Source organism: Triticum aestivum, chromosome 6B, assembly GCF_018294505.1.
Source record: "Triticum aestivum cultivar Chinese Spring chromosome 6B, IWGSC CS RefSeq v2.1, whole genome shotgun sequence".
NCBI classification, from domain to species: domain Eukaryota; kingdom Viridiplantae; phylum Streptophyta; class Magnoliopsida; order Poales; family Poaceae; genus Triticum; species Triticum aestivum.
In genome coordinates, this window is record NC_057810.1 from 624317243 (window position 1) to 624329573 (window position 12331).

The 12331-nt window shown below is 49.1% G+C and overlaps 1 protein-coding gene across 2 annotated transcripts; it reads left to right on the plus strand.

Annotated features, from left to right (window-relative positions):
* Positions 1-4900: 4900 nt before the first annotated feature.
* On the plus strand, positions 4901-11293 carry LOC123138362 (actin cytoskeleton-regulatory complex protein PAN1). Of its 2 annotated transcripts, none has more exons than XM_044558325.1 (7): positions 4901-5294; positions 7628-7780; positions 7864-7948; positions 8030-8113; positions 8218-8339; positions 8687-8763; positions 9585-11293. In XM_044558325.1, exons 1-7 carry the CDS (start codon positions 5146-5148, stop codon positions 10880-10882), a joined length of 1968 nt encoding a protein of 655 aa, XP_044414260.1. In that variant the 5' UTR covers positions 4901-5145; the 3' UTR covers positions 10883-11293. The 2 variants fall into 2 exon arrangements, with proteins under 2 accessions (XP_044414260.1, XP_044414261.1); XM_044558326.1 differs by having other exon boundaries at positions 4904-5294; positions 7885-7948.
* Positions 11294-12331: the final 1038 nt, after the last annotated feature.

Here is a 12331-nt window from a genome sequence, read left to right on the forward strand (position 1 = left end):
CCGGAGTTGTGAGGATTCGTTCGGCTACGTTCGTTTGTCTTCTTCATGGAATCGTTCTTCTTCCTTGCGGGATCTCAGGCAAGATGACCATTACCCTCGATATCACTTCTATCTTTGCTTGCTAGTTACTTCGTTCTATCGCTATGCTGCGCTACCTATCACTTGTTTACCATGCCTCCCATATTGCCATGTCAGCCTCTAACCTTTTTCACCCTTCCTAGCAAAACCATTGCTTGGCTATGTTACCGCTTTGCTCAGCCCCTCTTATAGCGCTGTTAGTTGCAGGTGAAGTTGAAGATTGCTTCATGATGGACAGGATTTTTTTGGGATATCACAATATCTCTTATTTAATTAATGCATCTATATACTTGGTAAAGGGTGGAAGACTCGGCCTTATGCCTGGTGTTTTGTTCCACTCTTGCCGCCCTAGTTTCCGTCATACCGGTGTTATGTTCCTGGATTTTGCGTCCTTACGCGGTTGGGTGATTTATGGGACCCCCTTGACAGTTCGCTTTGAATAAAACTCCTCCAGCAAGGCCCAACCTTGGTTTTACCATTTGCCTACCTAAGCCTTTTTCCCTTGGGTTCTACGGACTCAAGGGTCATCTTTATTTTACCCCCCCCCCCCGGGCCAGTGCTCGGCGTGAGTGTTGGTCCAACCTGTCAACCGCCGGTGGCCACCAGGGGCAACTCTGGGCTGGCCTACTGGAAGTTTGGACAATCCGGTGTGCCCTGAGAACGAGATACGTGCGACTCCTATCGGGATTTGTCGGCACATCGGGCGGCTTTGCTGGTCTTGTTTTACCATTGTCGAAATGTCTTGCGAACCGGGATTCCGAGGCTGATCGGGTCTTCCCGGGAGAAGGTATATCCTTCGTTGACCGTGAGAGCTTGTGATGGGCTAAGTTGGGACACCCCTGCAGGGTATATTATCTTTCGAAAGCCGTGCCCACGGTTATGAGGCAGATGGGAATTTGTTAATGTTCGGTTGTAGATAACTTGACACCAGATCCGAATTAAAATGCATCAACCGCGTGTGTAGCCGTGATGGTCTCTTTTCGGCGGAGTCCGGGAAGTGAACACGGTTTTGGGTTATGTTTGACGTAAGTAGGAGTTCAGGATCACTTCTTGATCATTGCTAGCTTCACGACCGTTCCGTTTGCTCTCTTCTCGCTCTTGTTTGCGTATGTTAGCCACCATATATGCTTAGTCGCTATTGCAACCTCACCACTTTACCACTTCCTACCCATAAGCTTAAATAGTCTTGATCTCATGGGTTTTGAGATTGCTGAGTCCTCGTGACTCACCAGATACTATCACAACAGTTGCAGGTGCCGATGATACCAGTGCAGATGATGCAACTGAGCTCAGATGGGAGCTCAACGAAGACCTTGGTCGTTGCTATGTATCGTTTCATGTTGATCAGTAGTGGAGCCCAGTTGGGACGATCGGGGATCTAGCAGTTGGGTTATCTTCTTTTTTTTTGGCTTCGTCCGTAGTCGGACCATGTGTGTACTCTAAATGACGTATGATTTATTATATGTTCATTGTGTGAAGTGGCGATTGTAAGCCAACTCTTTATCCCATTCTTGTTCATTACATGGGATTGTGTGAAGATGACCCTTCTTGCGACAAAACCACAATGCGGTTATGCCTCTAAGTCGTGCTTCGACACGTGGGAGATATAGCCGCATCGTGGGTGTTACACCAGCCCAGTTGAACCCTACCTTGCGGTAGTACCGCAGGGCGCGCAGTAGTACCGTTTCGGCGGTTCTACCGCTCGTTGCTATACGCAACAGGGCCTTGTCTAGTCTCTGCCTCGCGAGCGGTAGTACCGCACGGCCAAGCGGTAGTACCGCAAGCTCCTGCGGTAGTACCGCGAGCCTGTGCGGTAGTACCGCATGTCGTGGGCTGAATAAGTGGGTAACGGTTGGATCTATCGTCCCCCCCACTATATAAAGGGGGTGTTCTTCCCCAACTTGACTACCTCTTCCCTCCTCAAGCTCCATTGTAGCTCAAAGCTCCATTTTCGCCCGATCTCTCTCCCTAGCCAATCAAACTTATTTTTATAGGGATTGGTTGAAAAGGCCCCGATCTACACTTCCACCAAGAGAAATTTGATTCCCCCCACTAATCCCTTGTGGATCTTGTTACTCTTGGGTGTTGCACCCTAGACGATTGAGGTCACCTCAGAGCCATATTCCATTGTGGTGAAGCTTCGTGGTGTCGTTGGGAGCCTTCAATTAAGTTGTGGATATAGCCCCAACCTTGTTTGTAAAATTTCTGTCACCGCCTTCAAGGGCACCAATAGTGGAATCACAGCATCTCGCATTGTGTGAGGGCGTGAGGAGAATACGGTGGCCCTAGTGGCTTCTTGGGGAGCATTGTGCCTCCACGCCGCTCTAACAGAGATGTACTTCCTCTCAAAGGGAAGGAACTTCGGTAACACAGCCTCGTCTCCACCGACTCCATTCTTGGTTATCTCTCACCTTTACTTGTGCAAGCTTATTTTGTGTTGTATCCTTTGCTTGCTTGTGTGCTTGTTGTTGTTGCATCATATAGGTTGTTCACCTAGTTGCACATCTAGACAACCTACTTTGATGCTAAATTTAATTTGGTCAAGAAAAGCTAAAAATTGTTAGTTGCCTATTCACCCCCCCCCCCTCTAGTCAACCATACTGATCCTTTCAACAGGGGCGACACCGACGAACACCACCAGAGATGAACACATACCACCGTCGACCCATCTGGCCTCACCACCACCACCAACATCCCTGCAGCAACACCCACACGTCAACCAAGCAGACCCCAAGATGATGCCTTCAAGAAGGGTCGCGACGTCGGTTGCGCCGCCATCATCCACACCAGGAGGACTTGGGCCAGGGGTTTCCCCGGGGTCTAAACTACCATGTTCATCCGACCAAGCAAGGTGAGCCTTGAACGTTGGTCGTCTGATCGCCACCCAATGACTCCCCAAAGAGGGGAGAGGGTCATACAGGAACGAGGTGGTCCAGAGAGGATCACACCCCGCTAACCCGGCTTCCGATTGGAGAATCAAACCACTCCGGGGTCCGATGACGAGGAGGAAACAACCTAGCGATGACGCCTCCAAGGAGGTTAGCGGTGCCCATGGGCGTCGCCGTCGCCGGCTCCCGATGGAGCATGGCTTTCGCCACGGTTGATCCGACAACCACTCGACGGACGGCTGAGTGTGATGAGTTGCGCACGAACACAACCTCCAGCAGCCACATCCCACCTGCCGCGCAGAGCTGATCCTCCCGAGACGTGCCACCACCACGCCATCGAGCAGCAGCCACCGGAGCTCCGAGTTGGACGTCGGCAAGGCCATGGCGTGAGACATGGTTGACCCGAGCTAGAGAAATGCCAGATCTGAGTAGCGCCTGTCCTGGTAGCCCGTCACACAGCGGGACCAGAAGCAGCTGAGCGCAACATCCCCAACACCCGGCGCGGACCACCAAAGACCAGATCCAGGTGGATCTAGACCGCCTGCGCCGCAACAGGGCAGTCTCCGATCAAACCCGGGTCATCCGTTGCGCCGCTCCACCACCCCAACGCCGTGCTCGAGCGGCCAAGCCACGGCACGGACGAGATGCAGGTCGCCAGAGCTGGTTGTGCCAGAACGAGACCCACACGAAAACGCTGCCGCGGTCACCGAGGGAGGGCTCTGTCGTGCTCGAGGCCTTCCCACGACGCGAGCAAGGTCTCCTCCGCCGCCGTCGGCCGCAGAGGCTTCGCCCTGCAACTTCCTCCGACAGCGGCGGAGAGGAGAGGAAGGATTCTGCGCCGCAGCTAGGGTTGCTTTTCCGCCCGAGCCGCTCGCACGGGAGCGACGCGGGGGACAATAGAGACAAAGCCTAAATATCATCACTTAATCATGTGAAACTATTTCACACACGACTCCTTGAACCTGATTGTCAGAGGACATGTGATGCAACAACCATGTTCCAACACACACGATGGAAGGCCGAGTTGAGTTGTGGTGCAAAAAACGCGCAGCCATTGTCGTGCATGTAGCAACGTTCTCGATCATGTGATACTTGTTCTCGTCTTCATTTCTATCTCAAAGGTGGTCATATTCGTTTACAATGTAAAATTTCAGTTGCGAGGAAGAAACTAGCTTGTGGTTTTGCTCCGGTTTCTTGATTGATTAAAAAGACCATATGGAAGAAAGAAACATTTTTGTCGGCCGAGCTCGAGTCGGCCTGAGCATCTCCGCCTCCTCCGTACGCAGTGCGGCACAGGTTCGGGTGGATTTTTCCGGTTTCCTGCGGAACCCTGTGGCAGAAACAGTGCTTGGAATAAATTCCATCGGTGCTTTTCCCCTCTGCTCCAAACGGGCCAGATAAAACCATCCCTCGGGAACCGAGCTCGCTACGAGAATCCAGTAAAATCCACTAAATCCAAGCGTGAGCGCAGTAAAGATAAAAGTTTTGCTTTCAACGCTAGTACGCGGTAGAAACAAAAGTTGAACAGGATTGGCACAGTAAAAAAGAAGTTGCGCACTTCTGGTATGCGCTTCCAGTCCTTTCTGCGGAAGCGCCTTTGCCCCTTTTCATTCCCACGTCGAGTCCTACTCCTGTAGCTCCCGCCGGGCGCGGGCCCACCCACCCACATGCTAGGCCAAGTCAAGTCCGCGCGTGACCTTTCCTTTTCAATCCGGCGGCTCAGGCCGCGCCCACGCCAAGCGTCGCGGCATCCCAGCCGTCCGCCCACGCAGCGCCTCCAGAGCGTCCCCCTCTGCGCCTCTCTTCCACACGCACGAGTGTCCGTACAGCAGCGCCCACGCGGAACCAGCGTCTCCACGCGGGCCCGCGCGTCAGCATCGCTGACACTCCCACGACGCACCTCTCCTAGGCTCCTACTCTACCCCCTCTCTCTCTCTCTCTCACTCACTCTCACTCGCCATTCTTTCATGCACGGGGCAGCGGAGGCCTTAAAACCCCAATCCCCCCGCACCCCTTTCCCCCTCGCGGGTTCTCCTTGCCGCCGCCGCTCGCCTGAGGAGAGGAGAGAGGGAGGGAGGGAGAGATCTTGCTGCTGCCGCAGTGCCGCTTCATCTATCCTTGCCCGCGAAGCTGCCGCCGGCGCTCGCCTGAGGCGTGGGCTTGTGAGGCGGGGGAGGCCATGGAGGCGGGGCAGGATCCGGAGGCCGAGGACGAGAACCCGGGCTTGCAGGAGCTGTTCCGGCACTACGACGACCTCTACTTCCGCGGCGCGCTCGCCGGCGCCGGCTTCTCCGTCGAGCGGGCCGCCCCGCGCGCCAAGACGATCAGGTGCGCATCCGCCTCTTGGGCTCCCGTTTCTTTGACTCTTGCGGGGGTGGGTGGGGGGGTTGGACCGTCGGGGTGGGCTCCAGGATTTTGCTGGAGACCCCGATCGACTCCCCGGCCGTTAGGAGATGGCTTGCCCGACGAATTTATTTTCTAGCGTCTTTCAAAGAACAATCCTGCTTAGGATGGCGGCGCTATAGATTCTCCCTAATCGCCTCAAAAGATGTTCGTTGTTTAGCAGCATTTGACACTCCCCACTTCGATTTGCATAAAAGATTTTGATTTTATTTCGGTCTAAGTCGATTTTTCCGTCCAATGGTGCAATGGCGTCAAATCTTGATTTCACTTTTTTTTTAAATATAGCATTTTCCCCATTGATTGCTTGCTTGAGCTCAGCTCGACCTTCTTTACAGATCGCAGCACTTCCTTCATGAACTCATTATCTTTTTTTTTTTGCGGGTGAAAATTCTATTGATCAAGTTGTAGCAAGGCTACAGTCTGAATTACAAAGTTCAATAACCTCTGACAGGCCAGAGTTTAACCAAACAACGGTTCTTTCTTCACTTGTAGCAAACTTTGCTAAGAAATCACAAACACTATTTTGACTACGCTTAATGTGCATAAAGGTGGTCTCACGGAGTTCCCTTAATAGCTTAATCTCACGCACCAAAGTAGCAAAAATGGATCTGTTCGTGTTATCATCATTGATCATATTTACTGCCTCCAAAGAATCCATCTCCACCTGTATTGGAAGATCAGTTCTCTGTAAAGCGATAGATAAACCTTCCATACAAGCAGAAAGTTCAGATTCAAGAGCATTCCTGCAAGAGAAAAGTACTCTGCATCTGCATGAAGAGAAAATAATGCTCCCAGTACTATCGCGAAGAACCATTCCGGCACCTGCTCGGTCATCAGTAGTCCAAGACCCGTCGATGTTAAGCTTTGTCCATTTGACATCAGGAACTGCAGCCGTGGCAGTGTGTGTACAGTTGGACAGATGCTCATACGAGATAGTATGCTTCCCCTTGTTTTGGTCGCAATCTGAGTTTTTGAGAGTCACCAATGAGTCCACATAACTAACCACAAAGCTCCTTGACACCTTCAACGAAGGAGGGACCTTATCATGGGTCACTTCATTTCGGTTGTGCCACACCCGCCAGAGGGTCATTAAGAGCATGCACCTATCAATCTCAGGCAAAGGATGGAGCACATTCAGCAGCCACTCCCTTCCTGTGTTTTGAACCTCTTCCAGATTCGGCAGCCGCCAATTCAATTGCATGCACTTCCACATTTGCACAGCTAAGGGACAGCAGCAGAGAGCATGGAAAGTGTCTTCCGTTTCTCGATTACAAACAGGGCATGTCCCTGATAACTCAAGACCCCGTTTATATTTGTTCTGCCAAGTAGGGAGAGAGTCCACCGATGCACGCCATGCAAAATTCTTGACAGTAGGAGGCACATGGCTTTTCCAAATAATTATAATCTGCCAGCAACTACGCCGTCCATCCGGTGCTGAGCTAGATGCTTGAGCTGTCGATCTGCAAGATTCTTCAAAGGCAAGATTATACGCCGACTTGACTGAAAAAGTACCACTTCTAGCCGGCCCCCAAGCGATCACATCTTCACCTGGTCTAGGTGAAGCTTTGATTTTCAATATTTCTGATATGTCACATGGTAAGAAGGCTGAATGCAGTGTGTTAACATTCCACGACCCATTGTCATTCAGCAGCTGAGAAACATAGCGAATTCTGCACCGCCCCTGAACAGAAATTGGCTTATATGAAAAGGGCCTAGGGATCCAACTATCCCTCCAAATTCTAATACTTTTCCCGTCTCCAACTCTCCAGATTAAGCCCTTCTTTAGCAATTCAAGACCATAACTGATTGCTGTCCACGTTGAAGACCCATTCCCTGCGAATGCAGTATTTTCCAACTTCCCATTCGGATAATATTTGCTCTTCAACAGTTGTGCACACAAGCTGTCCGGCCTAGTCAGTAGCCTCCAAGCTTGGCGAGCAAGGAGGGCTTGATTGAACATTCTGAAGTCTCTAAAACCGGCGCCACCTTTACACTTTGGCTGCTGTAGTTTCTGCACTCATTATCGCATTAGCTAGATATGTAGACTTTAGCAAGAGCATTTCCTTACTGTATGTTGATTCTGGGCTATAAAACGTGAGTGTGTTATCTAGTAATATAATCCCTAGGCCAGTAAATAGTGAGCTAAAACGTCTTATATTAGTATACAGAGGGAGTATTATTTTTTCAATTATTAAATTGACTTGGTTTATTATGAAAAATAATATAAAGAAAGCACTGATTCGATTGTACACAAGCAGTTCTTTCGGATACTGTTCCCTTGGAGGCCTGAGCAAAATAACACTCTACAAGCCAATGCCGCGATATCGCACAAATGCCGATCTGAAGAACGCCCTGCTGCATCTCATGATTCATGGAATCGTATTCGTAAAGCGTGGTCTGACGAGCCTCGGGTAAATACTTGTGTCCTTTCAAGTAAGATTATGTGTTCCAATCTTAGTCTTCTCCTAGCATGCCTGCCTACCTGATGCTTAAGTTTTCGTGTGCATTCATGCAGCCATGGTCCTGCTTTCCGTGATTGGATGGATGCTATCAACACTAGCTCCGTCGAGGATTACGCGGTTAGTATTTTCTGGCAGATGTGTTTTTAACCATTTCAGTCCGTTGATGATTTTGGCTTTTGCTTGCGCCACACTACCCAGAGACCAACAGGTGGCTACTGTATCACCACCACCCATGATTTCAGTCAGGAAAAATCCTGCAACATGCAGGGTTTTTTGTGGAAGGTACTACTTTCCATGCATACTTCTCTTTTTAGTGTTTTCCTTTTTGTTAGTAAATTTCAATCTGGTTTACCTCTTACTGGCATGTTCAATTTTTTATATTTCAGTGTGACGAGTGTGGCAATACACTTGTGAGGGCCAAGGGCCTGGGACCTCCATCTGATTCCTGCTGTATCGAGAATGTTAGCGAACATCCAACCTGTCGCAACAAGCTTTGCCACTGGCACAAGTAAGACTGCACAAATTTACCCTGACATATAACTCACATTCTTAATTATTGTACCTCACACTCTTGATTTTCTTCCTCGCACAAAGTCGACAAGATATGCCGCTGAAGGCTTGAACTCTGGGTGGTTCATTTCTCTTTGAAATTTGCCTCTGAATCATTTAGATGCAGAATGACGTCTCAAACTCGTAACTAGATGCATATGCCGTTTGTTTGTTATTTTTAATACTCTCAGAGACTGGTGTCTCTAGATAATGTTTACTTTCAACTAATGTTTGCCTGGTGAACTTCAAAGGTGTATGTGTTTGAGAAAACTTCAAAGGTGTATTGACTGATGCTATTTTCTGCAGCCACAAGAAGGCTTGTCGTGGTAAATACGTGGTGACCAAACCAGCAGTGACACCAGGACAAAAGATGGCTCCAAAAGGTAAATGTCAGAATCAATTATCTAATACGCCATCGGTTATGAGCTCCAAACTAACCATAACGAGAATAGAGGTCAAACCTGGCTCCTCTGCTTCAGTTTTACCACTACACGCATTCACCTAAAATCTGTCCCGTTTATGGTTATTCTTACATTCTTGTATCTTAAGTTGTCAGCATGCATGCAACTGTTTGTGTCCACATTTTGTTTTTTATTCTGTAGCTTGATACATTCAAGAATCAAGATAGCTACCATGTGTTATAAAATTCTTGGCTGATGTTGTAGGTGTGACCTCTTATCTATTATAGATTCTTTTGTTGATGCTATATATACAATTAAGTGAAAAATAAGGTGCTTGTGTCAGGAGTGGCACTGAAACTGAAACCATGATATCTAACAAAAAATATATCAGCTATAGTCCCTAAATATTCAAGAATCAAGATAGCTACCATGTATTATAAAATTCTTGGCTGATGCTGTAGGTGTTTTTATCTATTATAGATTATTTTGCTTATGCTATACAACTAAGGGAAAAAACAGGTGTTTGTGTCAGGAGTGGCATTAAAACTGAAACCATGATATCTAACAAATGAAGATCAAGTCCACTGTATGGTAACTATTTTTGCGCGTAACTTGGTGGGTCATGTAAACGCGTTGCTATAGTGATTTTTTTGTTTAATTTTATTATGTGAACTTTGGTACTTCCAGCATTAGTGCGAAATATTGTTCGCCAACAAGAACATAGACTTCACAGTAGTCCCCAAAGACAATTCTTTGCTACAGGTAACTTGCTACCATATCAACTTACAACATGACTTCTTCAGGTACAACCAAAATGTCCAAGTCACAACAAGGAGCTGTACAGCAATCAGATTCAGATGAAGTGCAAGAGAATAGCTCCCTGAAGAAGGCACGCAAGAGAAATATACCTGAAGACTTTCAGAAAGCAATTGTTGTGTCGGCCGCCCCTCGGAGAAAGCAGAAGCAAGAGCTTGTCGCATGGGCGATGCGCGAGCATTTGCTTAGCAACAACGTAAAGTCACTGGGCAGTAGCACCTCAAAGAAGGGGGATGACTCTCAGAAGGCAATTGTTCTCTCTGCTGCCCCTCGGAGCAGACGGCTGAAACGGAAGCAATCATCGGTTACGTCGGAGGAGCACGGGCTTTTCTCTCCGGGGAGGAGTTGCAACAATGCAAACTCGCCGAGAAGCAACACCTCCAGGAAGGACGTTCAGAGATTCAGTGTGCAGCCTTCTGCATCTCAGAAGAAACCGAAGCTAGGGCAAGGCCTGGCCGCGTTGGAGAAGCACATTTCCCGGCCTGCTGCCACTCAAAGCACGGTCAAGCAGCCGGCCAAATCCAGCTCCTCGATGAAGACACGGAGGCAGCATCGGCCTGAAGACTCTCCGATGATAACCGTTCAGCCTGCCGCCCCTCTGACCCGGAGCAAACGGAAGCAATCGAACCGGGCTGCGCCGGCGAGGCAGGCGGCGAGAAGCGAAGCTAGGGGCTCTGCCAAGGAGAAAGAGTACGTTTGCTTCAGCCTGTGGCTGAACTTCTATGAATCAGAGTGCTCCAGTGGATCGGCCGAGCCGCTCGTGAACAAGAGAACGGTGCAGAGGAGAAGGGACAGGGAACGCTTGGTTCAGAGAGCAGCACATTCACGCTCCATGGAGGCCCGGCCGGATGAGGAGGTCTCGTCTGGACAAACCGAGCCACCGCCTCTACACTTGGAGGTCATTGCTATCGATGACGAGGTGATGGCTGAAGCTCCATCAATGGATGTTCTTGCTCCTCCCGCTGATCAGGTGCTGGCTGAAGACCCTGGAGCTGGAGGTCAGTCCCAGCCACCAGCTCCATCCATGAACGTTGTCATCCCTCCCGCGGACCATGGAGGCCGACCTGATCCATCTTCAAGCGTGGACATTGCTGCTGCTGCTCCTGCTGACCAGGTGATGGCTCAGGCCCATGCAGATCAGTCACAGCCACCAGCTCCGTGCTCCATCGCCGCTGATCAGGTGGTTCCAGTTCCACCTCGTTCGGCTGACCCGCCTGGTCTAACACCTCCAAATCCAACAAGTTGGCCTGCCGTGATAGACATCTCTGACGATGATGATGACTGAACTCCTTCTCCATCACCCTGTACCCTGCTTATCCTGGATTAAATTCCCGGTCAGTGCTTACTATAGGTAGGTAGTACTGGTACTAGCAGTAACTTATCACTGTCGTTTAAGCGTCGAACCAGTGTTTAATCTTAGCATCGTCAAGCCAGCATGACTGATTTGCTGTGGAGGCATAGAGCTCTGATCTAAAGGGCGAAATTAACATCCTGTGAGATGGCGCGTGGTGCTACGACTCCCTTTCTGTGATGTTTTCTGAGACACTGGCTTAGGGGCATGGTGAACTGAAGCATGTAGTTAGCTGCATTGTAACGTTGAAACATGCGTGTATCATGGGAAAGTCGAGACTTTCTTGTGCTCGCTAGATCATTCGAGCCATCCCGCGTATCCTTCTGCGTGCGGTTTTACTGGTCATTGCCACTCCTTTTTTTGTACCGCGGATACGCAAACGTTTTGCGTATCTTTTCATTGATCTTGCCTTGCCATGGTGTTTTTGTGAGCATGCCATTTGCTAGACGAAATTATCTTGACATGACCATGGAAGCTCTGGAAGCTACTACCTTACATTTGTGCAGCGATAATAAGCTAACCAAACACTCACATCCAAGGTGCAGTTTAATTAGTGCTTTTGGCTGGGAGACTGAAGGATTCTTCTTTTAAAAAGACGGTATGGTCCTATTTCCTTAAGGCCTTGTTCGGTTGAGTTTGGATCCGAAAGGATTGAAGGGATTCGAGGGGGGTTTAAGCCCCTTCTAAGCCAAAATACGTCCCAATCCTTGTCAATCCTCTCCAACCCTCTTGGGAGAAGATTAACCGATTAAGCCCTAAAAGAGGGTTTAGTTCGGCACTTCCGCTTTATGTCGTATTGTATTGCTGTTCAAAACAAACCCAAACATGATCGATCACCAAGGCCTCGTACATGCATGTTTGGGGCTTAGTTGGTTCTCTGCATGGATGTTTGGTCCCTTGTATATGTGGTCTCAAATACAATCTCTAAACAAAATCACTAGTTAAGTTAAGGAATGCCTCTTGCAAAGATCACTTCCACTTCCTATGGTGGTGACAATTTTTTTTTTGAGGGAAGCATGCTTTACTTTATTGATCAATAGAGCGGATTACAGGAATAATAGAAGTATCATGAGGGTATAACTGCCACACATGGCGACCCTCCCCTAAATTTAAAGCATGTCTAGCTAAGCCATGAGCCTCCTTGTTGGAAAGACGTCTCTCATGGGTGAAAGAGCAGAACTGAAAATCCCTGCTCGAGTCGTCGGTCTACTACACAATTGGGGCAATTGTGCCCATAGTTCCAGTTTGTATGTCCTTGACCACCGAGAGGCAATCTGAAGCCACCCTAATATGAGTGAGTGCGAGGTCCCTGGCTAGTGCAATAGCCTCGTGACATGCAAGAGCTTCCAAGATGTTCGGATCGATCATACCATGGGAAGACCA